This window comes from Diadema antillarum, unplaced genomic scaffold (genome assembly GCF_040938485.1).
Source record: "Diadema antillarum isolate AM-2024a unplaced genomic scaffold, OU_Dant_1.0 scf00000049, whole genome shotgun sequence".
Classification (NCBI taxonomy): Eukaryota; Metazoa; Echinodermata; class Echinoidea; order Diadematoida; family Diadematidae; genus Diadema; species Diadema antillarum.
In genome coordinates, this window is record NW_027270938.1 from 2,797,399 (window position 1) to 2,822,123 (window position 24,725).

General features: G+C 39.2%; 2 protein-coding genes across 2 annotated transcripts; one reads left to right on the forward strand and one right to left on the reverse strand.

The window, feature by feature from the left end:
- The first annotated feature begins 381 nt into the window (after positions 1 to 381).
- Positions 382 to 11,053, forward strand: LOC139715474 (DNA polymerase iota-like). The gene is made up of 9 exons (XM_071627046.1): positions 382 to 538; positions 1,290 to 1,418; positions 2,079 to 2,243; positions 3,169 to 3,315; positions 4,238 to 4,483; positions 4,874 to 5,052; positions 8,405 to 8,496; positions 9,039 to 9,160; positions 9,987 to 11,053. The coding sequence occupies exons 1-9, from the start codon at positions 382 to 384 to the stop codon at positions 11,051 to 11,053; spliced, it is 2,304 nt and encodes a 767-aa protein (XP_071483147.1).
- Positions 11,054 to 14,487: 3,434 nt separating this feature from the next.
- Positions 14,488 to 20,237, reverse strand: LOC139715505 (uncharacterized). The gene is made up of 4 exons (XM_071627075.1): positions 19,626 to 20,237; positions 18,519 to 18,672; positions 17,520 to 17,684; positions 14,488 to 14,621 (listed from the first exon to the last, which is right to left on the reverse strand). The coding sequence occupies exons 1-4, from the start codon at positions 20,142 to 20,144 to the stop codon at positions 14,488 to 14,490; spliced, it is 972 nt and encodes a 323-aa protein (XP_071483176.1). The 5' UTR covers positions 20,145 to 20,237.
- Positions 20,238 to 24,725: the final 4,488 nt, after the last annotated feature.

Genomic DNA, 24,725 nt, shown 5'->3' on the forward strand with positions numbered 1-24,725 from the left:
ATTTCTTTTTACTTCTTCATTTTATATTACTATTTGTTTGTTTGTTTGCTTGTTTGTTTTTGTTTATTTATTTCCAAGGGGTCGGATCCGAGCCCATTATCCATTGGTCCACATCACAACTCCGGAGGGACCTGTAACGCAATGTTCTGGGCTTTTAGAGCTCAAAGACGATGGAGTATCGTTGAGAACTTATACCTACTCTCCGAGGACTCGATCGAGGATGATTATAATCATAATATGGGAAGTGTAACAAAGAATAACAGCTGTAGTATAGTATGATAATTGGCAGGTAATAATCTACATCTGTCTGGTCAGTATTTGCATTATATTAACTATTATTTTCTTCACCATCAAAGTGGCCATCAAAGTGTTCATAAAATGATGGAGAGCAAGCAAGTGATGGGGAGAGAAGATGATGATGATGAGGAGGAGGAGGATGAAGACTGGTTAATGCCATCTACTGTCCTGCCTGAAATCAATTCACCTGCCTCAACCATTCCAGTCATCCCAGGAGATATAGCTACTGCCTCTTCTCTAGGTATTTGTTGCAATCACCCCCAATACACTTGGTTGATAGGCATTTAAGCCTATGCATGAAACCGTTACAATTAGTGTAAATGTCATTATTATTATCATTATTATTATTATTATTATTATTGTTATTGTTTTTATTATTATTATTATTATTATTATTATTATTATTATTATTATTATCATTATTATTATTTGTAGTAGTACAGTAGCAGTAGTAGTATTGTAATTATCATCATCATTATCATGGAGTCATTATGACAGTACATGTTGTACTACTACATTTTTGCCACAAATACTCTTAGGTATTGCAGTTTACACAAGATTTGTGATTGTCTCTGATGTGACATGTTCAACTGCTTCTGAATCAAGGGGATCAGAAGTTGCTGTGCTGTAGTTAGTCAATGAATGCCTAATGTTGTAGTTATAAGTTTTGTCCAACTGGTTGTACAATTACTACTGTATAAGCTGTTATTTTGCATGCAGAAGTTTTCGCCAATGAGGAGGTCACAGACATATTTGCGAGATGTTGTTTTTGCAAATTGACACCAAGGCTATCATAAGTGCACTGTTTGCCTAGTGCATGGCGACATTTTCGCATGCTGTTAAATTTGCGGTCCAACTGTGATTTGCATAATTTGCAAACATAACGACTTATACAGTATTTGTGTGTATGTGCTCCTTACTTGTGACAACGATTTTTGTGTTCAAATGTATCGATCTAAAGTGCAGATTTGCATCAACTTCTATACGCACAGAGTTTGCAGACAAAGGGTACTTGCATTCCAAGCTTGGCCATTCCCGCACCATCATTCACATCGACCTGGACTGTTTCTATGCCCAAGTGGAGATGATCAGGAATCCCTCCCTTAGGGATAAACCACTTGGTAAGCAGCTGAGACTGTGATAATTCCTGAATAGCCGAGTTGATTCATTGTACTCTGTACCTATTCTGCTTTCCAATGATATCATTTGTGTATGTTTTGGTGGTGGTGTTGTTTTACCAACATCAATACATGGTGGGTTTTTATTCAAGCTTTTCTCCAATGATTGTGTATGAGGTGTTGTTGATATGTATTTTGAAAAGAATGAAAATGTTTTCCACTGATATGTCTAAGCAAGGATGTTCAAACAATGGAGGTAGAGGTGATTGGATCATTCCCCCATTTTTTTTTTTTCTGCTGAGCTTTCAACCAGTGAGCTATTTCACTGCACATCCGTCCACCTGATCCCTCTACTCACAATTTATGATGTACTGGTAGAAACTGGCGGTAAGGTTTTACTGAACTTCCAATTGAAATATATTGATTTCGTGAGCCTCTGTTATTCTCTTCTGTTATTTTCACCAGACTGAAGAATATAAAATGCTATTTGTAGTTGTTGGTGTTTTTTTTTTGTCCTTTGGATCAGTGCTAACTGCATAGAAATTATGCAAATAAGTTACAATGCTATCAATGAAAGTCAATTGTAGAAGGACCTGTCATGTTTAAACCCATGAATTAAAAAACTATGCTGTCCTTTTTTATCCAAACTGATAAACTGTGTAGGCATCCAACAGAAAAACATCATAGTGACTTCCAACTACGTCGCCCGAGCACAAGGCGTGTCCAAGCTGTCCTACATCAAGGATGCTGTGGTCAAGTGTCCAGAGCTTGTGCTTGTCAAGGGAGAGGATTTGACCAACTACAGAGAGATGTCCAAGAAAGTGACAGGTGACACAGCTAGTGAGATATTGCTCTTCTCGGGCAGTTAGAAGAGGAGATGAAATACTGTTATTTACAGTCGAATGTTGGATGTGCTGTTACTCTCCCAAATGAATGCCTTCGTGCTTTATTGTACAGAAAAGAAAGTGGTGAATCAAGGCAAGCTACCAGGAATAGAGCTGCTGAAAAAAAGAGCTGCGAACTGAGAAGTTTTTACAATATTAAGTGTGTTTTTCTTCATCATTTTTTTTTTCTAAGTGAAAATAGATATCTGGATTTTTGTGTAGCATACATGATATGGGCAATTACCTATTATATGACCAAAATACCATTTCTGCCTTTCTAACGTAATATCTACAATGTACTGTCAGTTGGTATCTTTTATTTTGATGTCTAGAGGTTGGCAGCTCTGCAATTAGTTATGACTTTCATAAGGTATACATGGAATCTCCGAGGTTTAAAGTTGCATTCCTGCATTTACTCATGTCGAATATTGATTTATGATAGTAATCGTTTTGTAACAAAATGAGACTTTTTATGACAGGCCCTCTTTATGTTATGAGTCCTAGAGAGGTAAGGAGACAGAACTATAATGTTTAGGATTTGAAATGGAGTCCAGATGCTCCCATTTGGTTAGATCCCTGCCTTTGTTGTGACTACACTTTGTTCAGAAGTGTTCTCCATATTTTGGCAGGGATATGTTGAATCTTGAGAAATTGAGGATCAGGATTTCTCTCTGACTTCATCTCATGATGGAATTTCTGTTTCTTGAAAGAAATATGTATTGAAGCCCCTTTTATTATTGGTGTTTGGATGTGTTGGTGTGTCTGTGTGTTTGTACATTATGTGTGATAAGGAAATAAAATTTCAATACCATGTGATCACTTTTAATATTGTTTTCATTGTAATAAAGTTGATTTACTCTCTATTGTAGAGTTACTGGAGGAATTTTGTCCACTGGTAGAAAGACTTGGCCTGGATGAGAACTTTCTGGATGTGACTGACCTGGTCAGAGAGAGATTATCTTCTGCCGGGCTGGACAAAAGAAGTATTGTGGGACATGTATACAAGGAGGAAGAAAGTGGAAAAGGTAATAATGCTCCTGAAAATCTAAAATGCAGCAATAACTGAGATCATATTTGATATCTGTTATTTGAAGTCCGATGGAAAGGGTGGTAGTTTTCAAATGATACATGCAGGGTATGCAAGTGAATGAAAATGGAGAGGTGTACTATTCATTGTGCTTTTATCGCAATTTTTTTTTTTTTTCCCAAGGAGTAAATTTGTGAGATAATGGGGAGAGAAGGTTGAACTGATGATATCGATCTTCATTTGCTGCCCACTAGGGTAAATTCAAAAACCATGACTAGCACAGGCCTGTGAGAATAGAATTGCCCATCAGCTGTTAGGGCCAATATTCCATGATATTCCATTCATTGCCATCCAAATAATGTGATTATGAGAGAGAATTCATAGGGAACACACAGAATGATTCATCTGAAGAATGTGAAATCCTATTTTAATCTAGGGACTTGTAACCCTCTAAAAATAGCGTTTCAACCTCAGGTTTTGAACAGTTTGTTCATTCCCAACACCCGGCAACAGAGCCATCACCTTTTCTGTTAAATGGGCTAGTCAAAGTGCTTGAGAGTAACACACACCTGTAACTTACATTCCGTGGTAGCCATTTGTTGAGTATCACATACAAATCCACTGCTAGCTAGTTATACATGACTATTTTAGGTGTAGCATCTTTGTGTAAGATGCATATATCATATGTGTCACCTTATTTTTATCTAGTATGCATTCTCTTCCTCGATCGCCATTTATTTTCTGAAACTGTTTTGTCATGTTATTTGAGAGAAAAATTAATGGTTTGCTGTTATGTGCTCATGTTTATCCCACCACTGACTGGTATTTGACTAATCCATATAACACGATTGCCAATGATTTAAAAGAAAAGGCACATGTTTTGATATCAAAGTTTAATATCTTTCCCCTAGGTGTTACACCAATCGGTTGTCACTGTGGCTGCAGAGAACGGCTGACGATGGGAACGGTCATTGCACAGGAGATGAGACACGCGCTCAGAGATAGGCTCGGACTGACCAGCTGCGCAGGGGTGGCCACCAACAAGCTGCTAGCCAAACTGGTGGGCGGTCACCACAAGCCCAATGACCAGACTGTCCTCTTCTCGGACCACGTCGGTCACTTCATGGGGTCCTTCACCAAAGTGAGGCAAATTCCTGGTGAGTTGTACAGAGAACAGGTTGCAGAAAACAAGGTTCCTGTCTCTTCATTTTAGGGGGTATTGGAAAGATTAGAATTTCATCGTAGCTCATTTAGTCAAGACTGGAGATGATAAGGGACTTGTAACTCTCTTGATGCCTGCTTAACCCTTGATTAAAATTCAGTTTCAGGGATTTGATTGTGCTCTGTTTTGAATTTGAATTCATGTGAGATTTAAAAGTGCTATCCAGAACAGGGATGGTTTTAAGATTTTCATTATGAAGAGAGAATTTCTCAAACAGGGTGTGACGCTGGAAATTAGAAAGAATCATCATATGCTCCCCCCCCCCCCCCCCCCATGAAACTATGTTTGTATTACGGTATGATGCAATGCCTGTACTTCTGTCCAGGTATTGGCCATTCAACAGGAAAAAAGTTGAATGAAAGGGGCATCTCTACTCTCCAGGACCTACGCAACACGCCCATTTCACAGCTGATTGGCCAGTTTGGAGCTCAGCAGGCGGAGACCATGCTGCGATTGGCACATGGTGTGGATGACACCCCAGTGACAAACAAAGGTCTTCCACAGGTATAGACTACTCCCCATACCAACCACATGATTATCTACGGTGGCAAATGGCAGTTATATGAATAAGATACTGTAAATGCTGTTATTCTAGGCTGTTATTTTGGCATACAAATATTAATGTGAATGTAGAGGTCATAGACATTTTCGCAGGATGTTGTTTTCACGATTTGACATCAAGGCTGTTGCAAGTGCACTAATACAATCCCTGTTCACTCTGCTAGTGCATTTGGAGGGGATATTTTTTTGTGCATTGTTAGATTTGTGGGTCAACAGTGATTTGTGAAATTTGCGAAAATTAAACCCTCACAAAAATAACAGCTTTTACAGTAAAGGGTGTACAGAAAAAAAAAAGTGTCCGTACGCATGCCACCTTACAGTTTGAAGGGAGCATGACACCATCTGTGGGGTACAGAAGCTAACCTTTGGGGCATCTCACAAAAGTGTAAGGTTGTGTGTGAGTGGTTTGTCTGTGTCCATGTGTTTGCATGTGTGTTTGCGTGTGTGTTTATATGTGTGTGTGTTTGTGTGTGTGAATTTGACAGAGAGAGAGAGAGAGAGAGATAGAAAGTGAGAGAGAGAAAGAGAAAGAGAAATAATACAGAGCTTTGCTAACCTGTCTTCTTAATTAGGTGATCCGAGTATCCTCTCGGATCACCTATTGTATCTGTACTGAATCTTTCTTCTTTATTTCTTTCTCCTCAAATGTTGTGCAGCGGTTAACTTAAAAAGTCTCTCACCTATCACTTTTAAACTTATACCAAATATGTGTCACGTCATAAGGACGACAGATCTAGTGTATCATTGTGATCAGTCAGCCATGACGTCACTATGACGTCATTATCTGAAATCACGTTCACATTCGTATCTCATTAATGGAATGGAATTTCTCAATGAAATTTACATGTCATATAGTTCGAGTCAAGTTCTATCGATATATCTCATAAAATTTGATCACGATCCTGGTAAACTAGCGCGTATGCGCGCGTTGAAATTTTATCATGCTCCAATCGAGCTCAAAATTGTTTTGCACACGTTTCAGGTCATTTGGAGTATTTCAGAAAAAATCGACGGAGGCGTACGCGCGCGCGCATATACGCACGCACAGCTCATATGCAATAGAAATTTCCCGTTTTTTCACACGGATCGGATGTCTTAAATGTCAAGGAATATTTCTACCAAGTTTCAAGTCAATCCGACTCGATATGACGTCATACAGGCCCGTCAAAGTTGAAATTCCGCACGCGCGTCAATGGCGATATACAGTGCAACTATGCCAAAAAACCGCCAATTTGAAATCCGATTTTACTCGTCAGGATGGACGGTGACCCCCCATTTTCTTTACATATTTTGAAAGCTGATGAGTTGTACATATCATTTCATGGGGTGGCAATGGTGGCAAAATGATTAAATGATATCAAATTTCTTAATAAAGTAAAAAAAGTAAATTTTCAAAATGACGTCATCAAATTTCAAGTTCACTCGAGCGTATGTCACTTATCCTTTGCCGATTTTCACCCAAATTTCAGTATGTTGTAGCTTATTAAATGGTTTTTCATAAATGTAATAACACAATTTTGATTGGATGACAGCATCACCTCGTTAAAATGGATTGAAAGTAACTTTGTCAAATTTGATCAGTTTACGTGTTATCTCTATGGGAGTGCAGTTTTTCTGGAAATGAAAATTGACATGACTATCTTTATCGAGTACTACCTCACTTATGCTTCGGTGAATTTCTCCCAGATTTTAATATGTTGTAGGTGAGACTTTGGGCTATCGTAAGTGTGCCCTTTGTTTTTTCATACGATGTCGGAATCACATCAAAAAACTTGGTTGAATTTAAAGCTTATCTTCGATGTATTTTCATATTTCTTTCTTTCTGCAACTTTCTTTGCAATAACTCAAGTAAAACAGCCCTTATCACCCCCATATTTTGCACATGTTTAGTTCATGTCACGTACATTATTTCATAAAATAACAACTACTTGATCGGACGCCATCTTGGGTATGTAAATTAGGGTCAAAGGTCATAAATGTTTCATCCTGTATCTTGGTGAATACCTGTCCTATCTTTCCCATATTTTGCACACGTAAAAACCATGTTACAAGGATCATTTCACAAAATAACCACTTTTTGCTCAGATGCCATCTTGTCTGTGCAAAGTGGGGTCAAAGGTCGTATGTACTTCTTTCTTTATCTTCGTTATGACGTGTTATCTCTATGGGTGGGAATTTTTCTAGATGTGAAAATTGACATGATTGTCTTTATTGAGCACTAGCTCACTTACCCTTCAGTGAATTTCTCCCAGATTTTAATTTGTTGTAGCTGAGACTTTGCGCTATCGTTTGAGTGTCCTCCATTTTTTCATGTGATGTCAGGATCACGTTAAAAATTTTGGCTGAAATTAAAGCTTATCTTCGATGTATAATATCGAGATATTTCTTTCTTTCTACAGCTTTCTTTGCAATAGCTCAAATAAAACAGCCCCTATCACCCCCATATTTTGCACATGTTTAGTTCATGTCACGTACATTATTTCATAAAATAACAACTACTTGATCGGACACCATCTTGGGTATGTAAATTAGGGTCAAAGGTCATAAATGTTTCGTCCTGTATCTTGGTGAATACCTGTCCTATCTTTCCCATATTTTGCACACGTATAGATGATGTCGCAAGAATCATTTCACAAAATAACCACTTTTTCCTCACATGCCATCTTGGGAGTGTAAAGGTGGGTCAAAGGTCATATGTATTTGTTGCTGTATCTTCGTTATCTAGTGTATACAGAATTTGGTACCAAAGATGGCAGATATGACTCCCTTTTCTAAATGAGAATCCAAACATCACATGGCCAATGTCTCTAAAAAAAGATGAAACCTGTATGGTCATGCCTATTGCGATCAGGACTCGAATCATTGATTAAAAAAAAAATCGGATCACCTTAATTTGTCAGTAATGACAAATTACAATCTCTAGTTTGTTGTATTTCTAGGAACTCACATTCATATAGACTTGCATCTCAATGACAACCCATGTCAATGCTGCGAGCCCAGATGGTTCAAGTGTGTTTGAAATTCGTATATTTTTATCCAACATATTTCAGTTGGAAAAGAAGTAAAATTTCTGCCTCCTCAGTGTTCACATACTGTATATATGTGTGTTTGCAAAAGGAAAAGGAAATCAAGAATTGACTGTATCGTACAGTATCAAGATTCCATTTCCATCGAGAAGAACAGTGTATATCTATCTTTTTTTTCTGAGGGTCGGATATGCACATCTTTATCTGAGGAGAGTCAATCCCAGACTCTGTCATTACAGTACTTGATTCTTGTTTGTCCCTTATAACAGAGTTTGAGTGACGAGGACTCCTTCAAAAAGTGTGGCACACTTCCTGAAGCCATGGAGACAATGACTGGATTACTCACCAATCTTATCAAAAGGTACATTTGTACCCTTTGTTTAAAGTTCTCCTTATCCCTCCCCCTCTCTTTTCCTTTTACCCACTCAGAATCTTACCCCTTCTATGGCTCACGCACAAATGAATTGTCAATGAGCCATTACTTCTACTGTTACTACTTCTACTGCTACTACACCCAAGAATCGTTTTGCTCTTGGCTTTGTTGTGTTGTAACAAGAACTCTTTGGTAGCAGCAAACAAGTCACTGAATGAAATCTTGCAGTCACAAAGACACTTTTACAAAGCTCTGTCAAGTCACAGCTGTCCAGAGTGTGCATCTATATAACAACAATGGATGAGAAAGACGGCGGCAGATTACTGTACATAGGAAATTTGACCATAAATGCTCTAAGAGGAAACCACAGTGAAGGCTCCCAGGTTATGGGGGATACGTGTACCATAAAAAAACCACTGTGTAATTGGCGAGAAAATACCTTCAGAACCAGATTATATGTTACACCACATGATATTCGACTTGCACCCCTCCCCACTCCTCCCCTCCCCGTCTCTCTGTTGTTTTTGCAGGTTGAAATCAGATGGCAGGACACCAAGGACGATGCGGCTCACAATCAGGAAGTTCTCTCCAGGCCCGTGGCGGAGGGAAAGTAGACAGACAGGTCTTCATCCGTCTCTCTTCAGCAGACAGGGTAAACTGAAAGTAGCAGGAATCATGAGATCACTACCAATACTGGTGTACTGAAAGGGTGTGGTAGATGGGGGGGGGGGGGGGGGGGGGGGATGGGGGAGGCATGGTGAGGTGGGGCTTTTTTGTAAAACTTTATTATATCTTCAAGTTTATTTTAATGAAAAGGGTGAAATTTAAATTAGTGAAATAATGTCATGAGAATTACACTTTTGGTTATTCTACAGTTGTAGCAATTCAGCAATAATGACTTTGTCAAGGGGAGGAGGCTGCAGTTATATAGTGACCGATCTGTATTAAAGACAATGATTTTGTGAATTGTTCATGTACAAACTACAATTTTAGTAGAGGCGTTGTGAGACAAGGACATTAATCCCTCATCTAATTTGTATAAATGTACTTGTGAATGATATCACCGTTTCACAAGAATATGAGGTCCCTGAAATTCGTCTAGTACTTGCTTATTCTTGTCTGATTCGTATGAAACTTGTAGTAATCTCTCTCTCTCTCTCTCTTGTTTTTTTAATGACATTTCGTGTTATAGTCAAATTGAACATGTACTGGTGTTTCTTTTAGGGTCAAAGGCATCATGAGAAGTGAAAAACTATGTCTTTTTATGTTCTTAGACTCATCATGTGCTCCCCATTTCATTCAGTATATAGTGTTTTGATTCATAGATTTGTGAACCATTTTATCAGTTAAGTGCACTCCACACGTTAACTTTCGATTGTGCATATTTGTTTTTGTGAAATAAACTGCAGAAATCTATGGAGTTACCTGAAGCATCTTCCTATAACATTTTAATGAATTTTATATCTTTCTCTTTTCAGATGATGGGATACTCATGAACAGACTTCTTGACATTGCGCTTGATCTTCTCCGAAAGTTGCTCGACACGAGCCGTCCCTTTCATCTCACTCTCATCAACATCTGCTTTGCCAACCTGAGGTCAAAGGTCACCAAGGGAACACTGGACTCCTTCTTGGGCAAGAAAACTGGATCTGGGGAGGAAGTTGGTGCTCGACGTGATGAGGGAGAGCAATGCAAACTTGGTGAGCAGGATGAAGACCTCCTTGTGAATGACTCCACCCTAGCAACTGATTTGACCCTGGCAACCAGTTTCAGAGGAGGCAGAGGCATCAAGTCCTCTTGTGAAGAGTGTGCATCTCATCCCAATACTGTTGGCACACCTCTTGGGCCAAACTTCACCAGAGTGGGGTCTGACACCGGAGCCGAGGATGAGGGAAGAACATTCAGAGAGAAAGATGCAGGGCCTGCCGAGGCTCACTGCGCGAAAAAGAAAGAATTTGATAAGCAGTCTTCTTTTTTCTCCAAGCGACTTGCTGGCTCCCCGAGCAGGTATTCTGAGGATATAAGGCCCGCAGCAAAGGTGCCACTAGCAGGGGGAGCATTTCCGAAATTGTCGTCCGACAAACATGGTGGGGTACCTGGGTCAGCAAGCCACCATGAAGAAAGGTTTACTCTGAGCGCAGGACAATTTCGACCTGTCCAAAATGACTTGGTTGAAACTTCTAACACAGATACCTTGGACACTGCAATACCCGGAAGCGGTAGCATTGTAATGGGGAGCTCCTGTGTGGATGGTTGGGTGGATATGGAAAGCAGAAATCAGGAGGAATCACCAACTCGGGAGGAAGGTCCAGCCACCAGCGACATCCCCCCGGAGATCGACAGGTCGGTCTTTGCTGCCTTGCCTGACAGCATGAAGGAAGAGCTCATGGGAAACTGGAAGAGAGAGAGGAGGAAAAGAGAGAGCGAATCTTGGAGGCAGACACCACCGGCAAAATCTTCCAGGAAGAATGAGAAACCAGCAGCGACCAAGAAGAAGCAGTCTTCTGCCAAGACAAACACCATTACAAATTATTTCAAGCGGTAGCAGTACTTGTCTCCCCATCTGGGCTCTACCACATTCCAGATTTGTTCAGTATTATTTTCACACTGGCACTGGTCAGATGGTCCACAACCAGTAAAAATCACTGTCGGACCAGTAACTTTTTCAGGAATGGACCAGCAAAAAATAGGAAAACTGGGTACCTACTGGTCCAACAGACTGGTCGGACCAGTATAGAAAATGGGTTAGTGTGCAGCCCAGCGTTTAGCATGTTGCCTCCATCATCCCATGTTCATGATCAATCCATCAAGGGCCCTTGTTGTGCAAGAAAATGTTCAAAAGTTTAATCGCTTAGCAAATTATTCAACTTGGACGTCAAATGATTTGATTATCTAATAATGTGCACAAGAATCTTAGTTGCACATGGAATATCTAAGGGTAATGGTGCTCTCTGTACACCATTCAAATATCCACTAACTCTAAATCAAATGTGGCATTTGGTATCAGTCAAATTTTAGCTTCCACTAGTCAAGGGCTTAGTCATATGCAATGGAAGAGCTCCATAACTTTTTTTTTTCCAAGGGGAAGGGGTGACATAAGTATACACAAACTCTGTGAAGGAAGCATGCTTGACATAAGAATGCATAGGTTGGATCGTCTTTAATGAAAGGGCCATAGAGAAGAATGTAAGATGGTTTGGGAGTTCAATTTACGCTTCTTTATGGGATGCCAAGAATTACTGTCCATGCATTCAGCCATGTGGAAAGACATAGATTACATGAGACATTTTCTGTGTAGATTTTATTTCTTCAGCTCATCATAGAATGTAAATAAGTTTGTTCATATTAAAAAAAAAGAAAGTCTGTATGCCGTCCAAGTTCTGGTTGTTTACAAATTTCATTGTCTCTTGTCAGAGACTATGCCAAAGAGTACATTTTGTCTATTGTCATGCATGGATTTGACTGACACATTTGAGCAAATACATTGTATTTATTGGACATCTTTACTAACGATTGACTCAGTGAGTCTTCAACTTTAACATACAACTACTACGATTTGAGGGCATGCATTGGCTGTAGCCTATGTCATCTGGGGTTCCATGAACATAGATGCACCTCCAGACCTGTCTAGCATGGCTGTGCTCAGTTCAGTAATTCTATCAAGGCCTGTGTCATTTTTTTAGTACACAGAAGTGGCCCTACTTCTCCCTCTTCTTGCAGTTCCCCGTTTGGCGCCCAGAGTGTGAGAGAATTAGTATATACATGTAGTTCAGGATGCTGTGCAGTGTTCCGCTAATCTCCTCCTCCTCTCACACACTTTGACAGACACTTTGGCAAACCATCACATAAGTGGACCTTTTGTATGTACACTGTTTGTAGTCACATTATCATAAAGCTTAGTAATGTGGTTGCAAATACATGTAGACAGCAACTCGTGTATCTCTGTTCACTGGAGATGAAGTATCTCAATCTACCTGTCATGTTTCATACTTTTGAAGCAACCATTCCTGTGATTGTCACAACTATCTCTGTATCAAATAAGCGTTGGTACACCTGTAGTTGACAAGTACACTGTATTTTGACTTTTTGCTATCTAATGTGTATTGAATCTCATGAGACCGAAAGTTGGAAGTTTTTGTGACTACATGTAGCACAATTTTCTTTTTTTTTCTTCAACTTGTTCACACCATACTGACATTGTCATATGTGCGTATCAGCTGGTATTCAGCTATCAGACATGTTGCTGTAAACGTCAATTTTGTAATGAATTGTATGTACTTGCCCTGGATGAGTTGTATTGATTGGACTTTACATGGAAATAAACTAGACTTGTATCATCAGCTACAGCCAACACAAATGAGAGTATGTTTATCTCTATGTGTATGTTTGTGTCATCAGTTTTAATCAGTTATTATATCATGCACCAATGTTCAGTATAGACAGAGGGCCATACACAACTAGCCAGTTCTCATAATCCATCAGCAAACATCACAGCCATCAGGGCGCCATTTCATGAAAGTTGTCAGCCCTGACAATAGTAATAGTCAGTGACCAAAGCTTCTCAGCCAATCAAAACCAAGGGTTTTACTGAAATTGTCAGAGACTGACATTTCAGGGCTGATAATTTTCATGAAATGGTGCCCTGAACTTTGTTGTGTTTAAGACTGAAAATCAGATAAATCGCACATGCAGACACCAGAGAAAAATACTGCATATGCACTCCACTTCTCACACTACAGCTTCTCCTTTGAACATCACTTACAATTGTACTTATACAGTTCGACCTCGATTATTCGGCCATGTCGGGACCGGCGCTCATCCGGATAAGCGAATTGGCTGGATATGGGAGACACAATGTTAATGTATAGCTGCCGTCCAAGCTGCCGTCCCAGTGCACTGGCAGCTAGGCAGGTAGCGTACCCCGCAACGGTGGTGATGACTGCTTACTTTTACGATGATAATGTGGTGTGAATTTATGTTAGTTCTGTCGGGAATATTGTAGGTAAATCGTGTGAGTTTTGTAGAAATTTTCATTGAGTTTAAAGTCACTGTTTTTTCTCAATTTTTGGATGAAAAAAAAAAAGTCCTTCACTGCGTGAACGCGTCCGGATAATAGAGATTTCCGGATAAAAGGAGGCCGGATAATCGAGGTCGAACTGTACATCATGACACATGAATGCACACCCACACAAAATTCCTTTGGCTCTCAATTATTAGGACTGCTCACATGTGCAAAATAAACATGTACATGTGCACAAAACAAGGAAAACGCATTGTTGTAAAGCACGTGATTTTGTGTGAAGTGAGTTTGCATTGTCTTTAATAAATCAAATGGTCACAATGGTAAAGGTTTTGTCAAAATCATACACAAAATTATTCTCTCTGATTTAGTATCACAGGTTTTCATGTGATAGTGATATTGGCTACAAGTACACATACATGGAGTTAAGCTGAGGTGATAATGTTGTCAACTTATAACTTCTCCATTGGTTTGTGACCAAAAAAAAAACCCAAAATGGAAATTTTGTTTTGGTCAGTTATTTTGCACCTTCATGTATAACCCTTTTGTTCCTCTAGCTAGGTTTTCATAATGTTTGTAATTCAAGTCTTGAGTCTGCTGGTTCAATTCTACTTTGATATTGGTATGGAAGAGCACTTTGACTTTCCTTGCTATACCACATATGAGGTATCTTAGGCAAAGTAAGTTAAAGTGAGGACAAGTAACCTTGTCTTATCTTGCACAATAGTCTTAATTAAAAAAATTAATAAATTGCTGTATTCAAATGAGATGATTCTTCACTCTGGGTCTGAAAGTTAGGGGTATCCTGCACATATTTCTGCTGATCATTCTCTCAGCTGATCATACAGCTTTTCAATGCTGTAGCTGCTGGTGTATTGAGTTGCAAAGAGTCCATTATAATATGTCCAAAGGGATGCTCCATGATAACCTCTCCCTGTGCAGTCCAGGGAGGATCGGTGTCAAAACACGACGACTTTGGGCCCAATTTTCTTCACCTTCGCCTTTGGCCTACTCATGAACGCTTCTTCCGCGTCGGCGCTCATGTGAGTCTTCTTGTGCATTACTGTTTGTGCAGTCACCGACACCGTAACCCCTGATGGAGAAAGGGACAATTAGAGAGAAAACAAAGATGGCAAGTTTGTCAGGTTACCATGGTAAACTACAAGCATACATAGTTCACATTACTGTAAAACCAGAAGAATTCGCGCCATGAAACTTTCATAAATTGGAGCCGATGGCCTTTTTCGCATAATGAAACTTTTAATTACCAACCATTAAAAAATTATGAGTATACTACAGGCACTAGTAATACAGGGGTGTGTTGAACTCTTGCATGCATGTTACATTCACAAATCTTGGCTCCTTGTGAAATTCATGAAAGTTTCATGCATGCAGAAATTCCTGGTTTCACACTATGCAGATGATGACTGGTGTGCACTGGGAGGGAATATACAGTACTTTCCACCCAAAGGCCTTGAGTTGCTATTGAGCGAGGTTAAAGAAGAAGTTCAAAGAATAAGTTCAGGGACTTACGATCCTCACCCCACCCCCCCCCCCCCCTAAAAAACTAGAAATATCACTTACAATTGTAAGGTGATTAATACCCCCGCCCCGTGACGACAGTCTTACCCAAGGAATGATCTTTCCTTGATCTTCTGCCATTTAAATGCCGTTACCATGGCAACGCAGCTTCCGACACATCCGAAAAATATGTCTTGCACATCTTCCCACCAAGACTATTGTGTGTGCCACATTTCATAAGCTTTTGTCAAAAACTGAGGAAGTAGCTCAATCCACAAGATCTTTCCTTGATCTTCCGCCATTAATATGCCGTTACCATGGCAACGCAGCTTCCGACACGTCCAAAAAATATGTCTTGCACATCTTCCCACCAAGACCAATGTGTGTGCCACATTTCATGAGCTTCAGTCGAATACAGAGGAAGTAGTTCAATCCGCAAGATCTTTCCTTGATCTTCTGCCATTTACATGCCGTTACCATGGCAACGCAGCTTCCGACACGTCCGAAAAATATGTCTTCCACATCTTCCCACCAAGATCAAGGTGTGTGCCACATTTCATAAGCTTTGGTCAAAAAACTGAGGAAGTAGTTAAATCCGCAAGATTTTTCCTTGATCTTCTGCCATTAATATGCCGTTACCATGGCAACGTACTTTCGGGTACTGTCAAAAAATGCGTCTTGCACATCTACAACCAAAGGCACACATCTGTACCAAGTTTCATGGAAATTGGGCAAAAACTGAGGAAGTAGTTTGCAACACAAAATTTTCCATCATTTTGGCTCATAATATGTGAGCTGTTACCATGGCAACATACTTTTTGTCACTGTCAAGAAATGTGTCATGCTGACCTATATCCTAAGACAAACATTCAATATGAATTCCATGAGAATTGGAAGAACGCTGATGAAGCAGTTTTGCCATGAAGCATTTTGCCCTATATTTTACCAATAACATGCCGTTACCATGGCAACGCACCTTTTGCCACTGCGGAAATATGTGTCTTGCACATTAACATATTCAGATGAACATCTGTACCTAATTTCATAAAAATTGATCAAAAACTGTGGGAGGAGTTCGCGACGCAAGATTTGTACCCATTTTTGCCCATAATATGCCGTTACCATGGCAATGTACTTTTGGGTACTGTCAAAAAATACGTCTTGCACATCTACAACCCAAGGCACACATCTGTGCCAAGTTTTATGGGAATCGGTCGAAAACTGAGGAAGTAGTTCGCGACGCAAGATTTGCAACGGACCGACCGCCCGACCGACCGCCCGACCGACCGTCCGCTGATTCCTATATACCCCCTTCAAACTTCGTTTGGCGGGGGTATCAAAAAAGTAAACCCCTTGGTTAGAACATTCTGGATATTCCTGACAAGTCATTGATTATTATCACTATTTTAAGAGAAGTCGTAACATACTTTCTCAGTTTTGAGTAACACATACCTTTAACTTGGATCGGCACACTCTATATACACATAATCTTTTTCTTTTTTTTTTCATGCTCATTTTGCATGGTGTGAAAAAATTCAAAATCATTTCTTCTATCCCACTGCACTGCACACCAGAGACCATGTCACAAAACTTCCAGTCTTTGTAACTGACACTGTCATTTAGACTTGCAAACTACTAGTTCAAACATAATCTGTAAACCACTTTATAACAGATGATTGACTAAAAATTCTTCAATTGGGGCACAAACACATCTCAACAACATTATTTCCTCTGTCTTGTTAAAAAGAAACACCAAACAACAGCATTACTCTGGTTAGGCAATTGTTGCTTCTTTAGAAATGGAATTTACGATTTATATCTATTTTTCTCTGAACAATAAAGAAGTATGTACGCCCATGATTTTTTTTTTTTATTATGGCTACTACTTGTACTAAAACACTGATCAATTCAGTGCTTATTTACGTTGATGCAGGGCAATTTGTCAATCAGTTGCAACAAAGAAGTACCGTTACTTGTAGTATATCATCACTCCCTTCCAAACCCCGAGAGACTTTACATCATTAGCTGTTTCATGTAAACATGAAGAATTTTTACATTCAAGGTTTTTGTTTTCATTTCTATGTCTTGTGTGCCTTACACTGGACTATTTGATTGATTTCACTCTATTTATGAAGGTAAACTTGCACATAAAAGGGGGCTCCTCTTAAGACAACAACAAGAACTTGACACAAATTACAAGCCCAATTTTGAACACACAGACCAAAGAGTGGTCTCAAGGTTTCTCCAGAACAGCATCACTTACCACATGCACCAAGCATGCAAAGAGATTTCTCATACAGTATGCTCATATCGCGAAATAAGTTCATAAGGATGGTTGATAAACATAGATAAAGAGTTGCCAAAGCCATCGTTTGAGAAAGAACAGCCCATCATTGAAACTGTCACAGGTAAACACAACTTTGGGATGTGTCTAGAGAACTCTTTATTTGTACGCTCAAAACATTCTCACCTTTGACCGGTTTCCTTACTGGGCAATTCCACCACCTGTGTTCCACGGAGCCACACTCCTTGCACGCCCCACCCTCTGGATAGAGCCCCCTGGGGTTGTCTGGACAGCTCCTGGACAGATGCCCCAACTGATGGCAGATGAAGCACTTTGCATATGGGAACTCGCCTGCATGTCAGAATATCATAATTTTAGTTTAAATGTCATTGTTTTGGAAATGGCCTCTGAGCACTTCACTTATAACGGAGAGAAAATACAAAAGGACACAATGTAAGTAAAGGGAATGAAATAGAGATGAAGAATGAAGTGTATTTCTCTGTCAGATTTTACTATCAATTCTATATATACCAATGGAAGCTGTTCAGTTTTTGCTTGCAATTATTTATCAACTCTTACTCACCAAAGGTAGCACTAACTTTAACACAAATCTGCATGGACTTACATGGATATATAGTGTATTCATTGAAACTATATAAGATTACATTAAGACCACAAAGTGATACAAAGATGCCACGAATCTGGCAACACATGAATGCATTTTCACACATTGTGATGCCTGACTTTTAACTGATTGGATGTTTCCATAAAGCTGTCAGATGGGTGAATAGCATGAGGTAGTTTTGAGCCTTCTAGTAGTTGTATGGAAATCTCACTGAGAGTGAGAGCAGGGAATAACTTTCCTGTTATCGCATCACAATTTGCTATGCATTTTTTTTTTTTTTTGTATGACTGCTACAGTTGTACATAAACTACCTTCTGATTAGCCGTTTTCTGCCATAGAAGTGCATGGGATTACATTTGTAATATTATTCATCGGCTGAAATTGCTACTCAAAACACATTGGAAAATTATTCCCTGGAGGGTGCCATGATTGATCTGATCTATAGCATGGACGACTGTCAAACAAAAGCACAAGCTTATTCAAACTGTGAGATTTCATGGACTTCCTTGCATATGAAAACAGAAACGACAAACCAGAGTATGAAGGAAACATCTTCTCACCTTCTTCGCGTCTATCTACTTTGGCTGCGCACTTGCTGATGTCGTGCTCTGTGGACCCACAACGGAAGCAGATACCGGTACCCTGTTCCACGTCCTCCTGTGTCTCTGGGCAGTCAGCCACACCGTGGCCAGGCTGGCGACAGTGAAAACAGACCTGGATGGAAAGGTGGGATGGTGGAGAGGATCAAAAATTGAATCACTTTTACAGTTTTTATTTGAAGTGATGTGTTAACACTCCTGTCGAAACAAAACAGAACTAAAATTCACATAGACTACATAAATACACTTAATTTTCTGATGTAGATTCAAAACGTTGGTACTTTACTTACATTATGATTCAAATGTTATCATAACCACAGAATTGGCATGACAGTGTCAAATGCTGATTATAAGTCAGCAGGGGAGACTTTGAATTTAGTTCAAATATTGCCAGAAGAGATTTCCAGCTTTATAAGCATTACTGGTATCTGTAACTTGTTCACATTTGATGTTCCTAATTAACTCACATTAAAGATAAAATCCAACACCTACAAAACTTTGGAGAAAGGGAGAATTTCAAGATAAGGGTCTTTTGACATGTGTTGACTTCTGCAGTGTTGTGCATGGGGAACAAGAAATATGGGATTTAAAAACTGTCATATATGGACAGAATATTTGATTATCACGAGTCCTTGCATAATCATGAAGCACATTTCTATTTAAGAATATTTTGCAATTTCTACATTACTGCTACCTTGCTAAGTTTTTGTACAATTTTTACACACACTTTCATGTATCACAATGGTAAAAGATGGACAGGGGAAAAGTCAGACCTAAAAACAAATATGGTACACAAACACTACAAGAAACACCATTTGTTTGTAATCTTAGGATTTGGGGCTTTACATATCAATTAAAGAAGGGAATCTTACTCTGTTGGGAAGTGCTGAAAACTGGATGTGAACCTTTTTGAATGAAAGCACATTATTAGAAAATCGATCTGTATTGACACATACTGATTGAGTTGTTTAACATCTAGAATCTTTTTAGAATTGACAAAGTTGAGTGAATGTTTTTTTAAATATCCAAATTGGAAATCAAGGTGCTGTAATTATAACCTTGTCTTACCATCTTGTCAACCTTTTTCTTCTTTCTCTTTAATCTTCTCTCTTCCCTTCTCTTTTCCCTCTTCTGGAAATGTTCTAGTGAGCCATAAGCTTCGTCGATGCCACCTCCTTGCCCTTGAGAAGTCTTTGAGTCAATGTCCCTCCCTTCTGTTTGTTTCTGCAGGTCTGCCTCTATTACGACATCAACAATTGACTTGCTGGTGTTGACCAAGGGAGGAGCAAAGTCCTTGACTGACCGAATTTTCACGAAATCGTCCTCTTCTGGCTTAACAGTCTTCTTCTCCTTGATGCTCCCCTGTGCTGTTCCTGTAAACTTCCTCTTGCTCTGTATGTGCTGGAGGTTGGCAGCAGTTCCTTGCCTCTTTTTCCCCTGCTGTAAGTTTTCTGATTTTTTGTTGGTCCTCCGTGGTGAATCCACTTTGCGCCCACTTTCTCCAAATTTCTCTGTCAGTTCCTCCCATGAAGAGGCCTCATTTGGCTTTTTCTTGTTGGCATTGCCCCCTCTCGCCCAACGAGTCATTGTGTCAGATGTCCAACTTGTGCTGTGTTGCCTGGAACAACAAGCTTCAAACCTGCAGTTGGTACAATGTGTATTAAAAATGGGGTGAATGTCATGTTGTATGGTACAGCAATGCTCATCTTATAAACCAGCACACTGCTAATTCACTGTATGCAAACAGTAAAACTCTCATGGCCCACTGGCATCCGCATCAACCCTCTACCCAAAGCCTCTATGGACTAAAGGCATTTTGTTGCTTCTACAAAAGTGGAGAGAATATGGTTATATCTTATATGTCTGTATATAAATTCATAAAGGACATCTAGTTTAACCATGAAATGGCATAAATGGGTTTCGCCAATCATTGTGATACTTGGTACCCAAATAATGCATTGCATGTATTACAGTCATCATAAGAGTCTGCTGGACACTGAAAACAGTAATCTTCACATTCTTAACAAGATAACAGAAAATTCAGAAACTTATCAACCTCGAGTTCAAATAAAGAGACCGGAGACCCGAGTAATAATTAAGGATTACCAGTACATTTGAGCATTTGGATCCTGAACTGTGTGATGAATGTGATAATTTCCTCTCACCTTCAAAAGCAACAGTGGGTTGTTTTCATTGTTGTTTTTCCTCTCTCTCTCTCTTTCTCTCTCTCTCTTTCTCCCAGCTCTTGTAACTCAAATTGAGTGTCATTAATTCATTAAGATTAAGAATACTAGAATCTACTAGAACTACTGTAAAAGTGGAAATTTTTGCGGTGTTGAAATTTTCGCGTATTTCTCGCAACCAGAAACTAACGCGAAAATAAAAGCATGCGAATATTTTTGCTTGCCATGTGTTCCTGTATGTTGTGTCTTGATTTCGCGGAATTAAAAAAAAGCGAAACTCTTCTTACCTGTCCAAGCGCTGAAAATTTTACAGTTTTTAGCTAGTAAAATCTAACACAAAAGTTACATATAACAACACCACGTACCCCTGTGTGGTCGAGGATTGTCATTTAATAAAAAAAGTTTACTGATTGGCAATAAATATTTACAGCCTAATTTAACAATATTTCAGTTTCCAATTTATGAATTACAGTTTCGGTGGATACCTACACTGTACCTTCAATTAGACTACGAGTCTAGTTCCTAGAATCTATTCCTGATTTTTGTATGAAGCAACCGGGTTGTCGATAATGATGTGACACTTCACTTCAGACAAGAAAAATTAGACACTACTCGCGAGTCGTATGGTATGCTGTAGAGAACTTCTGATCCATCCAGCTAGCAGCTAGCTAGCTACTGCTATCATTAGGGCAGACTAGTGTAGTAAACTAGTAAATTATTGCTTGGTAAGCGAAGCGCATGAGCGCAACTGTCTAATCCACCAATATCCCACAAATATTCAGGTGTACGGGACTACAATGAGCACCCATGAGCTGGTAATACACTGGTAAATGCGAGTGACAGGAATGTTAACTTTACAAACGCTCGCATTACTCCTTGACACGAACTAACAGTAACGGCAACTTAAAATCGAAAACGAAAACTCTAACAACACATTAGTTAACATGTGTATATTTACCCAAATAAGCACGAAAATTGACTGGATAGTAGCGAGAAGCTTCGGTCTTTTCGACTTGGGGACGGCACACCACATGCAATGGTAGTCTTCAATCCAGACGTCAGGCACGCATTCAAAAACTCAATTCTTCCGAGATCTGCCTCGCGCGCCTGGCTGGGAGGAGTGAGTCACATTGGTTTTCGACACAGCTGTAGGCCTAATGCACTTGTTTCTAGTAATCAATTCCTGGGGTTGATGCCATCTTGATGAATATGCCAAAATGGCAGAATTTTCAGCATTGACAATAATTTTCCCTCCTCAGTTCTGAGAAGACTGAGACAATGTTGGTCTAAAAAAAGTTTGAAGACTTCCATATGTTACTGTTAGTTTAAAACTTATGCTTGTAGCTCAGTAGGCCTACCTGGTTCTAGAGTACGGTAGCACATTTTGTTACATGTATGTAGGCCCAGATGTCTTTCCAAACATCGATACTTCTCCCTTCAATTCCTGGTTACTTCTTGTACTTCTTGATTTGTTTTGTTTTTTTGTTTTGTTTTGTTTTGTTTTGTTTTTGGGTGGGGGGGGGTAGGGGGATGGGTTATTTTGTTTTGGAAAAGTCATATTTGTTGGTCATTTCCTTGTGGACTAAGCATAGGTAAATACAAAAGTCACATGTTGCGGTAAAGTTTTCTGTCTGAAGGTTGCTACTGAAGACATACTGGTACAAAATCTTGATCAAGTTCACACAAATTTATCAAAAATTATTTTCAAAATATATATAGGCAGTCAGATTGATGAAAATGATATTTTTCTTCATCTTCACAAATTTGCACACCCAGTGACTTAAAGGGATGGAACAGTGTCTGTTGAGATGGGGTTTGAGGTTTCCAATATTTGTTGATGATGATTGTTTGAGATGAAGAGAAACCTGTCATGATCATATGAAAAGGCATACTAGAATATAATTCTAAGAGGAATTCAAAGCCTATTTGATGAAAATTGGTTTTGAAATGGCTGATATCCAAAATAAAGCAATCCTAATAAGAGGTGGGATCCATCTTCTATTAGGATCGCTTTGTTTCACTTTGTTTTCGGATATCTCCGCTATTTCACAACTGATTTTCAGCAAATAAACTTTGAATTCTTCTTGGAATTGTATGTTTGTTTTTTTTTTTTTTCATTTCATAAAGTGATTTCTAAGTATCTCACAAAAAGTTAAAAGCTGAATTCTCACCTCAACCAATACTTTACAGTGGACTCCTGTTATAACGAAGTCCTCAGGACAGGTAGATTTTTTTCGTTATATCAAAATTTCCTTGTAACCCAACAAATAAACAATAAAAATACATAGAGTGGATACTGATGCGGCCTGAATTTTTCCTTCGTTGTAACCGGAATTTTGTTATAACCATATTCGTTATAATGAGAGTGCACTGTACCTTCCCTTTAGAACTCCAGCAATAGAGTCACAGGGGTCTAGGGCAATTACCCCAGACCCTTCCCCTGGCCCTGTTCCTAATCCTGAACCTAACCCTAACCCTAACCCAAACTGATCTCAACCCTAAACCTAACCCTAACCCTAATCTTAGCTCTAATCTTACCACTAACCAGTATTTAGCCGGGGGGGGGGGGGGGGGGGGGGGGGGGGGGATTGCCCTCAGAGGGTAATTGCCCATATACGGTATGGAGTCACAAATGTTTGTTTGTTTGTTTTTATTAACCTACAGGTAGAAACTGAGTGCAATTAACATTGCAAAATATACATTTTAAGGTGTGGTCTATACTTAAATGTCACTTTGGTACATATGTAGTCATCACTTAACTTGAAGATGCAGAGGTGTTCATTGTATTAATAAAAGGCAATTCCACTCTTATGCTAGAGTTGGCTTGACTGAGAAGATTTAAGTCACAACAGAACAGTAGAAATTTCATCAAAAGTGGACGAAATGAAAGGATAAGTTCATCTCATATACATGTGGACTGAGTGATTGCAGCAATATCAGTAGGACACATCGGTTTGGGGAAAATCAGACATTTGGTTCAAAAGTTATGAATTTTTAAAAGTTTCTACGCAGTCACTGGTGGATCAGAAGATTACTACAGTTTATGATGTCACATGTGTAGAATGATATAAGGAAGACACACATAGCGGTATATGCATAGAGAGAATTCCACAAAATTTCATTTTTCAAACAAAATACTGACATATGTTGAGGGTAATATCATTCTCCCTGCCTTTTGAAAGAGGCAAGTCAAGAGCTTTTTTATTATGCAAGAAAATTTAAAATACTGTATGTTAGATTCTCTTTATATCAGTCTAGGTATGTGACATCACAAGCTGTAGTAGTCTTCCTATCCGGCGATGGTGGCATCCGAAACTTTAAAAATTAAGAACTTTTGAGCGGATTGTCGAACGCACACACACACATAAATATATACGTATATCAATACATGCATGCACACACAAAACCTTGCGTAAATCAACAAAACAAGAACTTAAACACAGAACACATGTTTACACAGAGTTAGCTGTATCTTCAGCTACCTCTAGTTGTAGCACGATATGATTTTGGAATAAATAGAAAGGGCAGTTCAGTCATGAATGTAATGTATTTCGAGGCCAAAATGCATGATCCGCTACACTGACAACCCCTTATAATATCTTGATCACAACACTGTACTGCACTGATGCATTTCAGTTTCAACGTGAAATCCAGAGGAAATCAAGAAAAATATTAATCTGGAACTGTATTATTACCTCCACCAAGGGAGGAGGTTATGTTTTCATTACCGTTGGTTTGTTTGTTTGTCCGTGTGCAAAATAACCCAAAAAGTTGTGAACAGATTTAGATGAAACTTGCATGAAAGGTTGAGAATGACACAAGGAACAGATGATTAAATTTTGGTAGTGATCCGGAAATTTTTATGGGTTTTATGAAGGATTTTTTATATTTTGGCAGGTAGGGTCAATGAACTTGGCAGTTCAAACTGCGCATTTTTGAGGTTTTTATATGCGCACTAAAAAGTGCGTGCTCTAGTTTGTGCTAG